Source organism: Pezoporus flaviventris, unplaced genomic scaffold, assembly GCF_033815535.1.
Source record: "Pezoporus flaviventris isolate CSIRO_AGI_PZ_B2104156 unplaced genomic scaffold, CSIRO_AGI_Pfla_v1 ptg000007l, whole genome shotgun sequence".
NCBI lineage: Eukaryota > Metazoa > Chordata > Aves > Psittaciformes > Psittacidae > Pezoporus > Pezoporus flaviventris.
In genome coordinates this window covers 95,863,918-95,885,616 of record NW_026892555.1, presented here as the reverse complement: position 1 = coordinate 95,885,616, position 21,699 = coordinate 95,863,918, and the positions used below count along the sequence as shown (strand labels likewise).

The following is a 21,699-nucleotide window of genomic DNA, read 5'->3' as shown; positions in this document are numbered from 1 at the left end:
GTACACTGTTAACAAAAGAAAAAAAAAGTCTAAAAATACCTACAGAGTCATCCTTGTGAACCAAATCTGAGGGCACTGCCCCCAGATGCATGCACACTCAAGTTCAGTTTAAAATGCCCTTCCTACTGAAACTGGAAAGGAGGGCAGTTTCTGTTGGCTAAAACAACACCCATACAAACCTGAAAGCATAAAATCCATCAGAAGAAGTGAATAAGGAAGAAGTTCTTTACTGTAAGGGTGGTGAGGCACTGGAACAGGTTGCCCAGGGAAGTTGTGAATGCTCCATCCCTGGTGGTGTTCAAGGCCAGGTTGGACAGAGGCTTGGGTGACATGGTTTAGTGGGAGTATCCCTGCCCATAGCAGGGGGGTTGGAACTAGATGATCTTAAGGTCCTTTCCAACCCTAACTATTCTATGATTCTATAATCAGGTTTATTTACACATATCAGGGATGCTTGAACCATACACCTCTTATTACATGTACAAACAGAACTCACTATAGGAAGCAACTGCTTAGTGATGATTTCCCAATGTCTCAATTACACACTGTTGCTAAAAAGGCTCTGAGGAGTTCAATTTGTATTTAGAAAAATATGCACTTAGCCACTGGGACAGGAATAACATGAGTTTTACAGCTGTTAACAGAAGTTTCATTTGGACAATTGTTCAATACAAGGTTTAAACAAACATCGCTGCTTACAGCTTTAGAAGGTGTGGCAAAATGACATCTACTTTGTAGGCAACATGAACTATATAACTAGTATAAATTGGTCTTTGAGAGCCAACAACTGCAGTATCTCATTCATCAGTGTATTTAGAATTGTGAACTTGAATTCCAATTACTGAACAAAATTTATTACCAATTTGAGTCACTTGGGTAAAAAAAAACCCGAAACAACCCTTCTATACCTCCATGGTATTTAGTTCCATCAAATTATTTTAGAAACAAACTACCAAGAGGAATGAGTCTACTAACACCAAGTTTGGCTAAAATGAGTAAAACAACCACTGTATTTGCTAATATAATGCTACAAATCTATAAGAAAATGGAAAAAAAAAATTACTACCTCCTAGGAGACCTTACTTTAAAGGGTTAACTTCAGCAGGCCACCTTTGAAAATAACAGAAATTACTATACTGTTATTATCATATTTGGTTTGAATACATGAATAGCATTATAGCTTGGAGAAAAAAAAAAGATCCAATACAACTTTGACACTAAGTATATGTTTCACTTACACTGAAAAATGGAAGCGAGAAGTAGAACTGTATTTAGATACTTTACTTACCCGTGTGAAGGTACCCTCAAAACTGTGAATATCCAGCTGTGGCTTCTGAGCATAAACATAAGCATTGATTGAAAAGAGATCCTGTAAAACAAATAAATGTCCTTACTATTGTTTCAACTTAATCACATATTTTGAATAACATATTACCATCTTTACTGATAAAAATTCCAGTTTATAACCCCCAACACTCCTCACCCTCCAAATTAAGTTAATGAACTTTTTACCCAATTAAAAACCATGCTGTTTTTTTAGTACATCTTGCTATGAAGAAACCAGATCCAAGATGATATTCTAAATGTGTTGACAGTTCAAACAATGAACTGGTTTATGTTTATAACATGAGTTAAAAATTTTATCTGATTTATTTTCTCTTCACAGTTCCATTCTAATTTAAAATAGTATAATTTTTTTTTCCCCCATGTATTCGTTCTTTTAAAGTGCTTTTTGTTTGTTTGATTGGGATCTTTTTTGCTTGTGTTGTTTTGGTTTAGTTTTTTTTGCTTGTTTGTTTTTAATGAAACTGGAAACAAAGTATTTTTCCAGCAAGGAGAAAGCCAACTGACTACAAGAGGAAACAATGAAATGGATGCAAGTTCTCTTAAATGTTCAAGCATGTCTGCAGTCAACCCATGAGAAGAATCCATCAGCTTCAAGAAAGCCTGAATACATTAAAAGGATTACTCAAACGCTTACAGTCAGGGATACACTAAACTAGTCTGACAAAATTGTGTCTAATATATATGGTACCACTACCCATGACAGCAAACAACCCATGAACACTCCTAACCTAAAACTAAGAAAAACAGAAGATACTTAGATACTATAGTAGCAGGCTACATACTTAAGGTGGCATTATGGTATAAACAGGGTAAGAAAAAAAAAATCTGATGATTTTCAGATCTTAAGAGCTGTTCCTAAAGGCTCATCGAGGATCACCATTAAAATTCTTATTTCATCAGGTAATTGTTCTGAAACATCCACCTCCCACAGAAAGAATGCCACTGACTAAATGTTAAAATACTAATACAAAGAGCTTCCTGATCACAAAAGCAAACTTTTTGGTGCTTTTTAGACCAACAGCAGCTAAAGGATTTCAACAACAGCAGACCACTCATGCAGGGATCCGATTTCTACTCTGGGGAGGAGCAAATGCTTGATAGTAAATCACAGTCAGTCTAAGAATCGTAACATCTGATTAAATGCAAGTGTCTACCTTCTCAGTGTATGCAGCACCTAACTATCTGGGTTATCTCCATCCTCTATTACTCGATGAATCCTGAAAAAGGCTAATCGGACACCATCTCTGGGAGCAGATTACATGGCTATAATACGCTGTTCATGCTAGCTAGAATGTACTATCTTCAAAAGCAGAATGAATTAATTTTACAGCCTCCTTCACGGAAGTATAACCACACCTTGGCTCAAATGTAGCTATTTTTAAAAGCACGCCATCATAATTTTGAATATAAGCACAAAAATAACATTTTAATATTACAGAATTTGAACATTACAAAAATCCACCTGTGTTAATATCTTAAAATCAGACACATTTCTGTCCTCTTGTTCCTCTGATACAATTTAACTATAAGATTTTTGAATATCATGGGTTTCACTTTTCTGGATCAAAATGAATTTTTTTTTAATCTATTGCATATTTAGCACACGTTTGACTTTAAAAAGTGTAGCTCTTTAAAGAATGAATTTGTATTTCTATTTATATTCTACACACATCTCTCACTTCATACCCTGCAAAAACCACACAAGACTTTATTTGATATGCTTTTTAATAAATGAATCAAATTTGAACATTAACTCTCACAAATTATATTTATCCTAAACCATTAGCCATTTACTGAAGTCTTTCACACAAAGTTCATTCATTACATCCTTGTTCTTCCAACCTACTTTCATCAGGTTCACGAGAAATAATTTATATGAAACTAATACACATCTGGTGTCCTATGTCTTCATCATTCACTTCTTTCCAATCTGTTATCACCTACAATTTAGCTAATCCATCCTATTATGTGCTTTATTATGCAAAGAAAAATAAAGAGTCTCTCAGTACTGGACAGCATAGTGGAAAAGTAATACCACACACATACTCATATACACAATAAAAACTGCTAGTGAAATGTGTCAACCAAGAACTTCTCTGACAAAATGCCTTAGTGGGAAGCAAGATTAGAATAAAAGGAAGCAGAAATATCCCCTTTTATTAAGTATATTGGCATTTATGCAGTAATACATTTTCCTGGTTTCTCACCTTCATATTTTCTTTTATTATGATGTTCTCCTTTGTTACATTTTAAATGTAAATATTTCTACCACATTCCTTTGGTGTTGTCTTTTTATGTTTCGCTTCTCCTTTTGTATTTCTGATTTATCACTTAAACTTTCATGTTTTCCTTTTCTTTTTATCTGAATTTTAACACTAAAACTAACTCCCCTTCCTGAAAAACTGAAATCTCTACATTTCCTACACATTTGTGCCATTAGCCCGAACGCCACAAACTAGAACTGAGTATTGTAGAAATCTATGTTTTTTCCTAGAGCTAAAAAAATAATCCCCAAAACCCCCAAAATTCGCAACAAACGACACCCCCCCAAAAAAAAACATAACAGCAACAACAAAAAAAAAACAAACAAACCACACAACACATTAAAAAAAAAACCAAAACCCCAACCTAAACCAATCAACCAAAAAAAAAAACCCGAAACACAAAAACCACCACACCAAAAACCCCAACACCAAAAAAACCCCAAATAAAAACCCTTAAGCCTATGCTCTGAGAGAAATCTGGGAGGTGGCAATTCATTGGCATGTCAGTAGTGAGTATTAGAAAGACATACTAGCATATTACATGTGCTCAGTAGCTTTCAGAAGTGTTTTTTCATTATCAGAGTGAAGAAAAAAACAACCCCAGGACAGACTTTTCTTCTGTACCACAATGCACTGTACTCCAAATGGACATCATTCTCTGGCCAAAAAAAATACAGTAGCTGAAGATTTAGAATGCAAAGGGAGGAAAAAGAAATACAAAGGATAATACAGTTATAGAAGACAGATATTAACTGAATTAAACAATAAAGCCTGCAAAGATGTTCCTTCACCTACTGCTGTGAATTTATCTCAATGTCTTGAAGGAACTCGCAATGGTGAATTTTATGAGGTGACACAAGATTTTTGCACAACATTATATGTAAATATAACTTCTGCTCACTGAGCCAGAACGATTTATCTGGTTTGGTTACGTGTTTGGTTTCCTTTATATAAAAAAAGGGAAATTACTTGGACAAAGGATTTAATTAAAAAAAAACAAAACAACAAAAAACAAACAAACAACAACAACAACAACAACAAAAAAACAACAACAAAAAATAAAACCCAAACCACTTATTAGTAATGATTTAACTAATGAAGGACATGATCTAAGGCCAGGCTGGACTGGGCTTTGAACAACCTGATGTAGTGGAAAGTGTCCCTGCCCATGGCCGGGGGTTGGAACTGGATAAGCTTTAAGGTCCCATCCAACCCAAACCAGTCTGTGATTCTATGATCATTATGAAATCCAGCTTCAGTAAAGAATTACTTTCATACTGTCAGCACTGAATTGCTGGTTCGCTGAACCAAAATAGTTCTACTGATATATTCAACTGAAACAGTATTCTGCATCTAATATTACATTGCCTTTAGGTGTTGGTGATTACAAATGACCTCAGCTATTTTCTTACTCAAGTAAAAACTAACGACAACAACCAAACAAAAACAACAAACAGAAAACCAACAAAAAAAACAACCCTAACCCAAAACACACCTGGTAGGGGGTTTGTAATAGTTTTAGATTAAAGAAACTATATGAAAGACTTGAAACTCAAGTAATAACAATTAAATTCTTTAATACAACAATAGATTAAAAAAAAAAACAAACTGATTTGCATTTAATGATCTCATTTGAAAATAATAATTCAGAATACATTTAATCTTTCTACACAAAGTCAGGAAATGGCTTGATGATAGTACAATAATGAAAATGTTGTCTTCGGCATTTCACGATTTAAAAATCACTGTAAAGTTATTGATAACAGAAAAACCTCCTCTGTTAGGTCAAGGGCAACATTTATTCACCTTACTTAAAGATCATTAAAATACATTCTTAATCATAACATGTAGTTCATTACAAATAAAATTGCCTTTGGTTCAATAAAACTAATTAAATGTAAATGGTATTGTTTACTGCTGTATGGATCTTCTGATATAAATCAGCAAGTCACCATTTATTGAAAATTACAGTGACCTCATTGCTGTTAATAAATTTAGTTGATCACACACAAGCTAGAGAAGAAAGCCTGAGAACACACGTTTGGCCAGACGGACTGCCCCACATATAAGTATTAAACTGCAAGAAACCTAATCTAGGTGTTACAATATTTGCTGCTCAGCTGACATTAAATCACTTGTTGAAATTTTAATTCTTTGATCACATTAAGTGCTTCTGAAAGACAACAAAATCTGTACTGATCATCTTGGTGGTATCATCTGTTCTTTAAGAAAAGCTCTGAAGGTCTGCAGGTTTGTTTCTCCTGGGTGTCAGAGTGGGTAGGGTTACACTGCTGCTCTGCTGACACGACTGACAGCTCGTGCCAATATTCTCCAACTTAACATCAGAGAGCTAAAGAAATCTTAACCAATTATGTTTATGGAGAGCATATTCTGTCAAACACAAATTGTTCATAATCTATTTTATAATCAACTTGCACATGTTCTCCTAAATCATTACAAATATATTTTCGTATGCAAGTATGAATTGTAAGCCGTGGCTTTGAAAACACACTGCAAGCACATGGAGAAGACACTGCCACAGGTGTTGCTTTATGCGTGGTGAATCCCTGGAAGCCAGGAAAAGCACTACTGCTGTACCACAGTTTGCACCCCACAATCAGCTGTCTGAATAGTGTCTCCCTGTGAATGGACCCCTGCAGCCAACTGCTGGTTTATCATAAACACGTATACAGCTAAACTTGGAAACCTAACACATTTTTGTAGCCACCGATGCAAATATGAGACTTCAGTTTAACAGCAGTACTGAATTAAAACACAAGCTTTGCATCTTGGAAACGGACAAGATCAGAAGAACTTCAAGTTCTCCACATAATTCACAGAAACACAGAATGAATTGTGTTGTAAGGGACCTTAACAATCACCTAGCTCCAAACCCCTGCCACGGGCAGGGACACTTTTCACTAGACCAGGTTGCTCGAAGCCCTGTCCAAACTTAACACTGACAGAAATGGGGCAGCCACAGCTTCTCCCAGCAGCCTGTGTCAGGGCCTCACCATCTTCATAGTGAAAAGCTTCTTACTAATATCTAATCTAAATCTGCCCTCTTGTCAGGTTAAAGCCATTCCCCTTTGTTCTATCCCTTCCTGCCCTTGTCAAAAGCCCCTCTCCAGCTTTCTTGTCAGTCCCCTTTAGGCACTGGAAACTGCTCTAAAGTCTCCTCAGAGCCTTCTGTTCTCCAGGCTGAACAAACCCAGCTCTCTCAGCCTGTCCCCACAGAAGTGCTCCAGCCCCCAGAGCATCCTCCTGGCCTCCTCCTGACTTGCTCTAACAGCTCCACGTCCCTCTTAGGTTGGGAGTCCCAGAGCTTGCCGCAACGTTGCAGGCGTGGGTTATCACAGGAGCGGAGTAAATATATCCTGCCCAACCCATTTACTTTACCGTGTCTTCAGTTAATCCCCAATCAGTTTGTCAATGACTAACTGCCATCAGCGACCCCGCTCCCCAAGCGGCCGGGACTCGCTCTCAGCCGCCGGAGAAGGCGAGGTCCCCACGTGCCGCCGTCCCGCCGCTGTGCCTGCGACCACCCAGCAGGTGGCGCCGCCAAGGTGCGGCGCTGCGCGGCAAGGCCGCTCCGCCGCGCACGGCCCGCCCTCGTTGTGCTGTGCTGTCTGATGGCATCACACAGTACGGTCAGAAACCGGCCTCTATCCACTGTGAATGATGTGCTGCTGTCTGCGAGGGTGAACTTTACGATTTTTTTTAAAGCAAAACAGCTTTTTCATTTAAAAAAGCTGAAGCAAAACATTTAGGAAGACGTTCCCTGAAGTGCCTTACTTTGGCCACGTCAGATGCGATGTACTGCCTCTGTGAACACAGAGAAGGATCCCGGCCCAGCAGCTTTCTTTAGCTGGAAGAAGGATCACTGATTCTCCTAACGTTTTGTTGGGAAAAGAAAACCCAAGCTGATCCCAGGCCGCAGCACAAAGCTCAGCCCTTTGCTAAACAGCTTGAAAGCCCACAAAGTTTCTGCTAAAGTAATTAAAATTACTTATTAATTAAAATTACTTTTTTGATAGGTTTAAAAAAGCTCATGCCCCTATTACACATAATATGGGCTAGCAAAATAATCACTGTAAAAGAGTGGTTTTTCAAGTTAGGAACAGAAAGAAGCATACGGATGTTTTACACACAGCAACAGACCACACATTTTCAAGTTAATACCTGGAAAGCAGCTTGCCTGATTTTGCAGTTTTATTAAGCAACACAGGATACTGTAGAAGCCTAGGGTCAGAAAAAGTCTACTTGAAATGGATTTCTCAAGTGATCCTTATGTTTAACCAACTTGCTCCAATTTTTTTTCCACTGAGTATACAAGAGAGCTTGAATACTGTCTACTGAGGAAACCTCAACTACATATTTTAAGCATCCCTTTTTAAATAAATTGAATGTCAAGTTTCAAAGGGTGACAAACACTGTCCTTAAATATTTAAACTGCATATCCTATTTGTACTTCTTTCTGGAACCATTCTTTTCACTGAAACTATAAAAAAATCATTCCGCTTACTGCATTTTAATTTAACTTTAAAGAAAATGAGTATGCGTAGGGCCTACAGAGACAGCGCTACTATTAAGTGCAAAAATTAGGCTTACAATAAATAATTCCATAATGCTATTTTTTGTTAGTTTAAATTTCACTGCTTGCTTACAGTTTCATAGTAATCTTCTGAAGCTGTCCATCAGCAGTTTCTTTAGATGATACTCTTGCATATTATTGCCATCCCAGTAAAGGTCAGTGTGTCTTTGCAGAAAGTAAAGAAATATACCGTGCTTTCCGCAGGAACAGAAACAGCCTCTGGGATATTATCTTCTGTGAACGATGTGGGGATGCCTTAAAAAGTGTTTACATTTGGCCACATTAAGCTACTATTTCCCCAAAACATTCCACAGACAGATGGGGCACAGGAGTGAAGCAGATGTGACATGACCACTGCAAACCACCCAAAACCAGCTGGGAAGCGGCCATTTAAAATGATCTCATTAAAGAACCACCCAGTATCAATGGTTTGACCAAACCAGACAGCATGGAAATTGGGAGATAGATTAGTTAAGTTGGCAGAAAGTATTATACCCAGAATCAGTTACTCAGAATGACGTGCCAACTTAGCGTAGACGAAGTCTTGGCTAGCATGGTTAACCACCAGTGACTGTGTGATGCAAGAAAGGGCAGAGGCACATCAGCTACTTGGGGGCTTCCCTTTGCTGCTGGTAGCCAGGGAAATTTTAAGTGCATATAGCTCCTTCACCAGCTACACCTGATGATGCAACTCAGGTTATTACCTATAGCTCATGAAGAGGTAGAACATAAAAATCTTGCAAGAAGCAGAGATCAGTTAGAGGTAATTAACAGCAGTAAGTGGAAACAGCTAAGGAAGAAATTGTTACTATATTGTACAACTGACTCTTGTTCATTGTTTCCAAGATGCATGAATAGTTTATTGGTGATACGTTGCCTTTTCCTCCCCAACATGCCCAAAACAACTGACGCCTGAGGCAAACTGAGTTTTGCAGGAAGTTGAGGCTGCATGTTCTACTCCTCAAATGCAGACAGCCCAGCTTCAACCACCTCTGATTTATTTTCCACTGTAAACAAGCATATACACTTCTTTCAAATCAAATGCACAGGTCTAACTGTAATTTTATACTATATCTCTAGATGCTTAACAATTTATCAAGTAAAAAAAAAATGAAAATCAGTTATCAATAACATAATATAAAAGTTACAGTACAGCAATTCCCTGCTCTAGCAGGTCTATTTTTTTCCTAACAAGCAGGGAAAATCTCAGACATGGATTTGGGATGTTTAAAAAAAAGGAGAAGACAATGTAAAATTATTTTTTTTTTTCCAAAGGAAAGTGTAGAGAAACATTTGCATTGTTGTTTATTCCAGATTTCAAGCTCTGAACACTGAAATTATAACCAGCAAACAACTCAAAGAGGCAGTGCTCTGCACAAAGAGCTGTATTTACCAAGTGCAGTCAGTGATGCTTTCAGAACAAGTGAAATAACAAATAGCTACGTTAGACATGTCTGTAACTCTAAAAAGCATTATCTAATTAAAAAAAAAAAAAACCAAAACCCCAAAAAGCCCCCCCCAAAAAAAACAAAAAAAAAAACAAACAAACCCAACAAACAAACGAACAAAAAAACACTCCAAACACACACACAAAAAAACAAACCAAAAACATCAAAGCAAGATAGAAAATTGACTGAATCTCAGTCAAATGGATGCATCTGTCTGAAATACGGACAAGATTTTTTTTTTCCATGAGAAAACACAGAGGCCAATGATTAAATGGTAAAAACCTACAGAAGAAGCAGTACTACGAATACTAAATTCAACTGCAAGTTTCAAAGTACTTGTTAAAGTGTGCTCTTGCACTAGAACTCCCATCTTGGAGCCTGACTTGGCACCTCCATGAGCATGACCAAACTTCAGTTCCATCCTTTATTCCCAATCCTCTGAATTCAAACTGAGCTATTCTTTCCTCCTCCTGCCACATGTAAAGCCAGTAACCAGAGCACTAAGAACACAGGAAACAGATCTCTCCCTTTTGCTAATTTTAGTGTGGTGGCAACTCAGTAATTCTGGGATAACAACTGCTGAAGTCCTGCTAAGATCTGGCATATTAACAGTCCACTCAAACTAGGTCTGCCTTTAATAAAACACTTAGAATGGTTCAGGGTTGGAAGGGACCTTAAGATCACCTAATTCCAACTGCCTGCCACGAGCAGGGCCACCTTCCACTAGACCGGGTTGCTCAAAGCTCTGTCCAACCTGGTCTTCAGGCCACAGCTTCTTAGGCAACCTCTTCCAGTGTCTCACCACTCCCACAGAATTTCTCATATGTAACCTATACCTCCCCTGTTTAAGTTTGAACCCCTTACCCTGAGTACTACAATCTGATGAAGAGTCCCTCTCCAGTATACTTGTAGACTCCCTGCAGATACTGGAAAGCTGCTATGACAACTCCACGCAGCTTTCTCTTCTCCAGGCAGAACAGAGGATGTACCTAGAGGACTTTGAGTCAAAACACCAGGAATTCTGTACAGTTTCCACCAGCCTGTAATGTGAGTGTGTTTTCAGAAGTCTCTTAATACTAAGCCCACTCTCCTATAAAACAGCAAGCTTCCCCAATACAAGGGACACAGTTCAGCTTCTCCTTAAGAGACATTTATGCAATTCTACATACATTTTTGTGGATATGTCTATTTTGAATGTATACATACATATGCACACATACATATGTCCTTTTTCATGATTTTAAGAGTTACCTGTGACATGACACACACACATAAAAATTACACACATTCAGGCAACTGTCAGAGAGCCCTCCTTGCAAGAACTTGCATGTTGCACCTAGTCAGACTAAAAAGCATCTTGACAACAAAAAACACTTTACCTTCCAACAGCAGACTTCTGTCTCACAAGCCTCCAAGCCAGTGATTAAATCAATGGTTCTTGAGGCACAAATGACTTGCCCTTGCAGTATAACACTTGGTTGAAAACACTACAACTGTGATATGCCTCTGCAGAGTATGATTCTCAGTGAGGATCACAATGAGAACCACTAAGTTCAAAAATAAAAAACCAATTCTGTCTCAATTTCTTTTCAATTTAAAAACTAGAATATTTGTATAACCAACTTCTCATTCAGCAGAATATCTATTTATTGCAAAAGCTAAGACTGTGATGACAGGTATTTCTCAATACTTAAAAGTAACAATTTTTACATAAGAGGTATGTATGCATACATGGAAGATAACTTAAAAGCAAACAGATAAAAATGCTTACCCCCAAAGCTGGCAATCTTTGTGTGCAGCTGACAGCAACCTTCAGTTTCCAGTCTGTTTCTCCATCGAGCTGGTCAGTTCGAATGAAACATGAACCTTGAAGATATAAAGAGACACTATTTTTTTAATCTCAAAAATTCAGTTTGGGTTAAAAAAAATAGAAAAGTGAAAATAAAGAAATTTATAACCATTTTTAAATAAACACGCTAAATATAAAAGGATTCAGATTTTGCAATGCCTGTGTGTTTTCTTCCAGGAATGCTCCAGATATCACATAATAGCAATTTTTTTCTGATAAAATTAACAATATGCCTGTTAGGAATAGGGGGGGAGTGATAGTTTTCAGGTTCCTTAATAGTTTCTAAACAGGTTTTATGCTATGAGCAAGAGAAATAACTTCACTGGCTGAAGCTGAAACAAGTTCCATTTTTTTCTGTTCAGAATTGTGTCACTTGTACAGTCCCAACACAATAAAGTAACAAACTGATGCCTGTGATTCTTGTCTCTGTGCCGGTATGACATCACAAACTTCCAATGCTCATAATCTTCTGGCTTCTCTGAAACTTTTTTTTTTTTTTTTTAATAAATCCTTAACAAGGATACCATTCAAAACCATACGGGTCCCAATGTATTATACTTTAAAGAAACAACTGTCAAGGAACCAAGGCTAAAAAAGTCTGTCAACACATGCACGGTACTTAAGACAAGGGAAGTTTATGATAGACTGATACATACTGAAGAGAATCAGCAGGATTTACAGACAGAAGATGAATATTCAAGAAACAGGAAACTGAAACCAGTGCAGAGCCTACTCTTGCCCCCGAAGCTAGCTTGAAGGGTATCAGGTCTAAAGTCATACATAGGTTACTAATGTCAGATTCAGAAAAGACTGTATACTAGCATTGCAAATATGTTAAAACCCTGCAATTAGCTACAACTTCTTTCTAGTTTGAAGCCTTTTAAAAAGGTGGTAAAATTTTAGCAATACTCTTCACAATTGCTATGCTAAAGAAAACTTAAGTATTTCTGAAGTAATCATTACAAGTACTGTTATGCTACAGCCTAGCAACTGATACGCTATTGTAACTGTGTGCTATGGGTGTGAAATAAAAATAGATTTTTTCAAGTTATTTGTAAATTTTAAACAATGCATATTGACATACTTGCATATATACCCATAATTCCTTCCATAGTTCAACCAATCCAATAAAAACGAACAAAGTATTTTCATCACTAGAGGTAATATGGCAGCAATTAAACTGAAGGAAACACTGCCAAGGGAGTTTATCCAGGTTTGAGTCCTCTTACTCAGACAAGAAGACCATGTACTAGAAGCTTTGAATCTAATAGGCAACACATGGAGAAAGTGTACCTACCAATGCACACAAAATTAAGAGAGAGATTCTTTTATAGGACACATGGACCCTGACATAAGTAAAATCTAACAGAACCTAATGTTTTATTCATCAAAGCCTGTAAATTAAGCAGTTTAATGAGCTAATAGTCTGAAAGGATATGCCTGAGAGAGAAGTCACCTGAACTTACATCTGACTAGAAGGCAGCATTTATACACAACAGCCTTGAAAGAAGCTTACCAGCCTTCATGTAACAGCTGTATTTATAGTAAGTACATAGTAAGTAAAAACAAACAAAAAAACAAAACCAAAAAAACCCTCAACTTTAAATGTTAACATAAACAGCTCTTAGAACATATGATCACAACTAAATTTCATCTAAAGCTCAGAGCTGCAAGCTGTAAAGCTGTATCTAAATTCCTTGAGAAGCTGATTTTAAATTCTTGACAGGATTCTTTATGGATTTGCTTTTAAAAAATAAATATTATAAAGCAGTTTTTGAAGAGCCCAGCAACATACACTGCCTAATAATTAAGGGTGAGATACCTAGGAACACCTAGAAATACCACAGTTCCAATGCACTTTCTATCCATGGCATAAATAAGCCTACTTTCCATCATACTTTTCCTGTACAAGACGTTTCATGGTTCTCTTTACCCTTCCTGTCAATGGTTGCTCTCTTCCATCAATTTCATTTAGAATTATACTATAGATCAATGCAGTTCAAGACAAGTGTAGCTCCTGTGAATGGTTGACTGCACATATATTCATTTAATAGAGCTCACACTATGACATGTATTGGCCAGCTGCATTTCCTCTCCACTTCAGCAGTTAATTTCATCAATAACTTATCTCATAGGCTGTTTCCCTTTTATCCAGAAAAAGTGACTGCCTTCTGCCAAGTCAGCTTTCAATAATGATCTCAACAGCAAAACTGAAACAATACAATCCTCTTCCTCAAATACTGCAGCACTTTTGACTAAGTAATTTTAATTATTCTATGAGGTCCTGATTTTAAACTCAGCTTAAGTAAGCTATAAACATGGGAGATTAAACATGTAATTACAAAGCATGTATGAAAACAACTCTTCGCTCCCACCAAGACCGTGGACCTGTAAAAAACTAAACATTCCCCACTGTATATTGTATGGAAGTTAGACATATTTTCTTTACTTTTGGAAGGTATTTGAGTTACCAGTACATAAAACTTCTAATAATCAAAGTCCTCTGAAAAAACAGCTATTTGTAACTGTTTCATTTTGAAATGCTTGGAAGCATTGTCCTCTTCCCATCATCACAAACCAAAACGAAGTAGTAAAAAATGGCATTATGTACTTCAATCAAATGTTTTAGGTAAATGTTAAAAGTCATTTACATTTCTAACCTGAATATAACATGTCAGGAAAAAACACATCTCTACAGATGTCAGGAATTGCTTTTCCCTCTGAATTCAGTGGTAACTCTTGAATCTGACAATTATTTTACAGCACAAATGATTTTTTTTTTTCAAGTTCTTTACTGCTTAAAGGAAAAGTCATTAAGTATCTTAGCTATTTACAAACGCACAGCTGTATATATATGTATAAAGAGTAACTCATAAGGCTACATATAAAAGAAGAATGAATATCAAACCTTTTACTTTGTACAGTGATGGCACTCAGATGCTTATTTCCTACAACAATACAGAGTCATTCAAGATCAGTGGACAAAGCTGAACATTGTGAAACTCTCGGATTTATTTCTGTCTTTCTAGTGGAAATCCTGGAGTGAAGTGAACTAGAATTTTAGGGTTGATATAAGGAAATTACACTGGTTTGAAGAATTCAGTCATTTATCAAAAGTAGAGCCAATGTCACATAAGCACATTTAAAATAGTTTACAAGCATACAATATTTATTTAGCCTAATCAGTTGAAGATAGGTATAAATTAATTTAGAGTATGTCCATGCAAGGTGCTGCCCAATAACAACCCAACTGATTTTTAAAGCTATTTCAGTTTAAATCTGTGGAACTTGTATGCTTAGGGAAGTCCTAGGACTACAATTCCATTTGTTTGCACTCTAGCAAAAGCTCAACTATTTGAGGTCTAAGTAAATTCTTAGAGTAAATTCTCTAAGATTGCTTTTCTGTGGAAAAGCAGCACCTGCAATACAAAGGAGTAAAACCATTTTAAGAACCTGAAGTAACTACATAACTTTAAAATATAGGGATACATTGCTACTTGTTAACAGACTTCTTGTTAATGGTTATTTGAGGTACCAATAAATCTTAATCTTTTGAGATTAAAACCCATCTTTTAAAAAAGTTATTTTGTGTGTTAATGGAATATTGAACAAAAATAACATTTATTTCAGCAGCTTTTATGGTGTTTTGAAATAGTAATACAAAAGCTCATCTATGAAGGCACTGATTCAGGGCCATGATACGCTTGGCCTAGATTTGTCAAAGGTACTGTGCTCAATACACAGTAAGTAGGAAGAATCCTACTTACTCAGTGTGTGCTGGACTTAAGGCTTTAATCACAACACACATGCAGGAACATACATGTCAAATGCTTCTGGGAATGGTTTACACTTCCAGATGCATCACTGGTTTTATGGGCCTGCGTACCTCTAGAAATCGTGAAGAAAAAAACCCTCAACAAGAATTTTCAAACTAAACACAGGCTGTACTTGGAAAACACTGGTCGTATTTTAGCCTTAAAAAGTGTGCAAAGAAAAAAAAAAGGACACCTCACCAAACCAGAAAGGGAAGCTTCTTGATGAAATAAAAAAATCAATTATATATATAATGAGCTTTTTCTTAATTAATACTATGCATCATCATTCCTCCCTGCTTTCTTCTTTGATCATGAAGTCTTCTGGCTTTGTTTTGACAAAGAAAAGGTGGGAAAGTATACTCATATTTAAAACACTTCCTTTCCAGGATTAGCCATGTTTCTTGATTAATAACAATGTTAAAAATTACAATAATTTCCTTGATACGAGACACCAAACTATCTTACTTGCCATGTATCCAGAACTTAGTTTCCATTTCCTCACTCCTAGTTCCCATCGTGGAAGAAAGATCTGAGAAAGAAGCTTTACGTCATGAGATGAGATGGAAGAGGCAGGATTTCAGCTTCATGTGAAAAAAACTCTATGGAACAACTTACTCTAACTAGCATTAAAAAATATCAAAGTGAATGACACATCATTATAAAAATACTTCTACACTTCTTTCCTCCACTTTTTCTGCTTTTGCTTCGAGCAATCACTTATAGAAGATCTTGTTTTCAGCTACACCTATTTAAGCAGCACTTCACAAGTGAAATTATTTTTAAAAAGATCTCCATTTTTAGATTTCACAAGTACATTCAAATTCCTTCCACAGAGCCTGAACAGTCAAACCACACATGGTGTTTGTTACAAATGTCAGTATACACAGTATAGTATATAAGAAGCCAAATCAACATCACACAAGTTCTGAAAAGTGTATTTAACTTTCTCTTGGAGAACATTAAAATGAACAGATTTCCACTTCCATTTTTTTTTTTTTTGCCAAGTACCAGCCAGCTTAAGAAGAGACTTGCCAGTAAGCACTAGAGAGAACTTACAGGTATAATTCAAATATGCCACTGCACACACATTTTAATGTTAACTGGTGCTGAAAATGCATCAAAGGGAAGCAGCTACAATTTAGTTGTATATAGCAGATATGGAGGAATATGCATATTTTACAAGCATATTAAAGCCAAGCACCCCAGTCTTAAAAAGGTACCGTTTGGTCTGCATAAACGCAGTGTTGAATTCTACACTCTATAGACATATCATCAAAAAACAACTGTAGAGTGTGCGCACTTGAACTAGCCTAAAAATTAAATTACATTTACTTTCTATAATATGTAACTGATAAGAAGTCATGTCAGTTAGAGTTAATGCTAAGCCACCACTACATGTCTGGGTTCTTCTCAGTCAAATCTAAATAAAATTATGTCTGCCTTCTCTCTCAAGAGCTGTATCCAATGAATTTTTTACAAATGAGAACAACAGCTACAACTAATGCCTTTCAAGGCCCAGCAAAACTGAATTATTAAATCTGTCTGCCTATATCCTATTACAGCCTACTTATGAATACTTGATTTTATTTTGTATAATTGACAACAGTTGTCAGGAAAGGAAGGTTTTAACGGCAATCAAATTAAGATCAACTGGTATAAGTGTCACACTGAAGAGCGTGTGTCAAGTGTTGATGAATTAACTGATGGGTCACTGAGAAACAGGGCACATGGAACTGTGGTGTCATAAGCAGCTATATATTGTCTAGTAATATTACCAGCCTTCCTGCTTTAGGTCAAAAGCATTGAAAGAGATGGCTTACTAGAATATACCCAACAAAAGAAAAATGGACTTTGACTTTGCACACCTAACACCAGATCGTTTACGAACAACTTAATTTTTAAATCATTTATATTACTTAAGTGACTATGTGCATGAAAATTTTAAACTGATGACAAGATGAATAGCAGCACCAAGATAACATATTGGAGTGCAGAGTTTCATTTACCACTATAACAAGAAGCTTTCAATTATGATAGCTTCCAAGAAGAAAAAAAACAAAAAAACAAAAAACCAGACACCTGCAACGTCCCGACCATTTAAACTACAACGTCATCACATAGGATGCAATCAAAAAATTTAGTGGTATTTATACACGACTGATTAAATTAGTTTTAAAGCATTAATTTCTCTTAAGACCATGAAAGAATTGTGTGTACTTGAGATATTTGATCTGAATTAAGAAACCGATGAAGCAATTGATGAATTGGAATTTAAGCCATCAGTCACTGGATCCATCAACAGATTCATTTACATTCTAAACAATCAACTGATGGTCTTATAGGATACCATGTATTAATACACAGTCAATATGATACCCCTAAACTCATCACAGCTCCTTATTGACAAGCACACAGATGCTTTTAATCCAAGCCTGATCACACTGCATCTTTTTTGAATTGCTATATTGATTCAGTACGCTTTAGGAATTTTTACCTCTATTTTTGTTAAAAACAGTATGGAATTCTCTTATGTATAGCAAACAATGTTCTGAATTAAAAAAACAAACAACAAACAAACAAACAAAAAAACCCTACATTTATTCACTTACATTCTCTCACATTTTAACCTACTGATTTATCTTGAGATATACAGAATATTTGAAAACATTTTTATCTTTTCAATTTAATAGAATTTGATGCACCACTTTGCTCCATTATTCTTCTGTTATGTACTAGTAATTTCTTTTGAGAAACCCAGCAACACAGAAAAAAGATAATGTGAATTATTTGTGTCTTCAGTTTAATAATTAAATCAAAAACTCTGCCACACAGAATGCTTAGAACACTGAAAAAAAATCTTATGTTTAAGATCAAAAAACAGTGAAGGAGGCCAGAATACCTCTTTAGAATAATATGAAAATCAGTACTGTACTTGGCAGATGCCAAGTTTACCATTACGTTTTATACCAGAATATTTTTCACTGACACTACTCTCTGTGCATTTGCTTAGTCTGCTATTCTAGTTGTTTTTAACACTTAGAACAAGAAAAACCTACGGTGATCTGTCCCATGAAATATATCACCAAGTCCAAGAACCTTGAGAATATTTTCAGCCTTGCTTACTCATTTGTAAACCAATTTTGCTCATTTATTCAGTCATATTTTCTACATGCATTAGTATTAGAAGCATGTTGCTCAACAACCAGTAGATGATACACCTTCCTTCAAATGAATCAAGGATAAAAGTATTTTCCAGAAGAAGGAATTGTAACACAGTCAGAGAAAACTCCCTACCCAGTGTAACCTTCTACAGCTAGCTAATTTCACCGAGATTACAGGCTATGATACAAAATACACTGCACACCTCGACAGGTAGAAGTGATGAAACTGAACCTTCAGCAACTATAGAAGTCTTTCAGCACAAAAGTGGCTCCACTGCAAACCATTTTAAGGCCCCACCAAAACAGGAAAATTGTCTAACACAGATATTCCATGAACACAGCACTATTCCATGAACACCATCCAATTTGATATCATTATCTGAATCATTCTTCTCGTCCAAGTTCTGCTGGCATTTTCCATTTCTGCCCCTAACACACAATTCTCATCTGGCCCTCGCAGAAAAACATTCCTGTTTGCAATGTAAAGTTGGTTCTTATTTAAAATGTATTATGAGAATTATTAAAAGTGCAAGCACTGCTTAAAGATTCAGTAGGCTCCTTCTTGCAATGTACAGTCAGACAGAAACTGAATCTCAAATTAGGGCTTTTTAACCAGCTTTCCTTTTTTTTTCTTTTTTTTGACTTAAATTTCAGTAGAAAAATCAAGATCAATTCAGTACATTTTCTGATCCCAATACAAAGCACATATTAACATTGATGCCACAAGCAAAGGTTCGAAACACTCAAATTATTTTAAGACAACTGACTAAACAGGCTCACTGATTTGAAAGCTCTGACAGCACAGGAGAACTCACTCTCCCCATCAACATCCCTAACACATTTATTTCTAAAGCCCAAAAATACAAAAAATACATATGCACATACACCTCAAAGAGGAGACCCTGTAGTTAATGTAAGGAACGTTTTCTCTGCTGGTGAAAGCAGACCTCACAGGCAAACAGAGGAGGTTGAGAAAAACATACGGCCAAATATACCAGCACCCACTGAAAGCACATTCAGTCTTGAAGGTTTTAGCAGCAGCAACAGTAATCAACTTGAAGGACATGCCATTAAATTAGGAGGAGCAGGAATCAAAGCCTTAGTATCTCATAAAGTTTAAAGACAGAAAAAGTACAGGTCCAAGGAGCTGACAAAACTGCTGGATTACAATAGGCACTTGAAAAACAAGAGGATAAATCCTTGATTTAAAATTTATCAGCACATTCTCCCTTACCAAACAGGAGCCAGGGAAGAAGCATCAGACCCAGCTGCAAAGATTTACCACTGTTCTTCATTACAGCAAAAAGCAGAGGATTTCTATTTTTTTTTCTAATTTCTTTTTAATTGGCAGACAGAGGAAGGGTGTGTAAAGCTACAAGGACACCTGCAATCAGAACTGTAACTAAAGAAGTTAAATATTTCAGCTAAATTCCACATGTACCAAGAGCAACGACAGCATGGCAACATGTGCCATAGCACTTGTATGGAGAACCCTGTGCCACCCTTAACTGCATACTCCTTACAAGGCAAGCTGCTCCATGTTAGCTTTTCTACTACTGGAAGGAGAGCTGCTCAATCAAAGTAGTTCAAGTCTACACAAGCTCCCATTCCAACTCCAGCCAGCCACACACCTTAAGCCCCACATGAAAGTCAGAATCTGATGTGCAAGCTATCCTTATAAATACATTAAGATTGATTTGAGGAACATTTCTAAATTTTTATTGAAACTTTAAAACTACTGCAAGATCAATCTTCATTAGACCTAATAATCAAAACTTCATAGGTTATGCAGAAATTCCTTTTTCATAATGAAAATGAGGACCAGCAGGAGGTATTTTCCAACTGTTACAAAGATCTCTCAAGTGAATGCTAACAGCTTGTCTAGTAAAGCCTTCAGATAAGGAAAAAACAAACACAGAAACAACAACAACAACAAAAATAAACAAACAAAAAAAACCCACACCAAAACCACCCAACCCAAGACTAAACAATCTACTAGAATTTTGAAAAAAGGTGACACTTTTTAAAAAAAACCATAATGCACAGTATCAGTCTTACGAACACACACATTACAGGAAACATTATAAACTGCTTCTACGCAAGGAATTCTTGAACCAAACTTCTGCAAGAGTAATTTCTTTGTCTTTAATTTTCAAAGCCTTCAACAACATATTCACAGTCTACCAGTTCTGAATTTACATATAGCTTGTCTGCCTGACTTGCCCTGCCTCTGACATCTGCTTTGATGATTTTCACCTTCAGCTTTTCCAAGCTGCTTCCCAAAACTTGCAGAACCGTTTGGGAGTTCAAGAGACTGCTAACTCTGCCAAGCCACCAAGTGCCTTAAAATTCTAGGAAAATGAATTATTACTGGACAGTGGGAACAGGCAAATTTATACCTAGCACAATACATAGTCTCCCTGGAGATAAACTTTAACTCTTACTATTTTTTTTTAAATACAAAAAATAAAGAAATAGTATTTGTTACTGCTTATTTTGCTAAAATCCAATAAAAAACATGCATTGAACTAGTCACCCTACTATGCATAGAAAATACAAGAAAATAATCAGGGAATGAAATATATTATCATGTTTTCTAATAACATTTTACTGCATAATTTTACATCAGTAATAGAGAGTAATACTTTTAGGAGCTTAATGCTTGCTGAGACCTTCTCCTTCTACCACAGAACACTCATACTATCTGACTGTACCTTAAACAAGTAGCTGATCACATAGAATCAGTATTACTCAGTGGCTTAAAGTAGATACCAAAACATTTCAAGCCCAAATTAAATCAAATGTTAAAAATGGAATAGGAACTGAAGCATAGAAAGAGATTAAAGTATTTTGGACAGATTGTTGGCAGCTACTCATGCCCTAAAGATAAACTTTTATCTGGCTGTATGTGCAAAACTTGACTTTAGTCATTTATCATTCTCTATAGCAGTAGATTTTGAAAGCATTTTAAGTTGCCAGACAGGTAGGGATTATAATGCTTGTTTTCTAAACATAACAGAAAATTCCAGAATGTGTGAAAAACACAAGTCCTTCAACCTTACTATTCTGCAGCAGTTGCTTTCATAAAGAGATAAAAAGTAACATCAGTTGTGCAACTGAATTTCAAACTGACATTTTTTTCCTCTGGTTTGACTTTCAAGTATCTGAAGTTTCAGAACAGACTGGGGCCCAGACAATTAAGTTGTTTGCAGAACACTTCT

The 21,699-nt window shown here is 36.3% G+C and overlaps 1 protein-coding gene across 7 annotated transcripts in view; it reads right to left on the bottom strand.

The window, feature by feature from the left end:
• ATP9B (ATPase phospholipid transporting 9B (putative)) overlaps positions 1-21,699 on the bottom strand; it is a 170,133-nt gene that overhangs the window by 86,694 nt on the left and 61,740 nt on the right. For all 7 annotated transcript variants that reach the window (XM_061449603.1, XM_061449605.1, XM_061449600.1 and 4 more), the window contains 2 exons: positions 11,425-11,519; positions 1,289-1,369 (listed from right to left, as the gene is read on the bottom strand). In XM_061449603.1, coding sequence (XP_061305587.1) covers positions 1,289-1,369; positions 11,425-11,519 — 176 coding nt within the window. The remainder of the gene's footprint in view (positions 1-1,288; positions 1,370-11,424; positions 11,520-21,699) is intronic.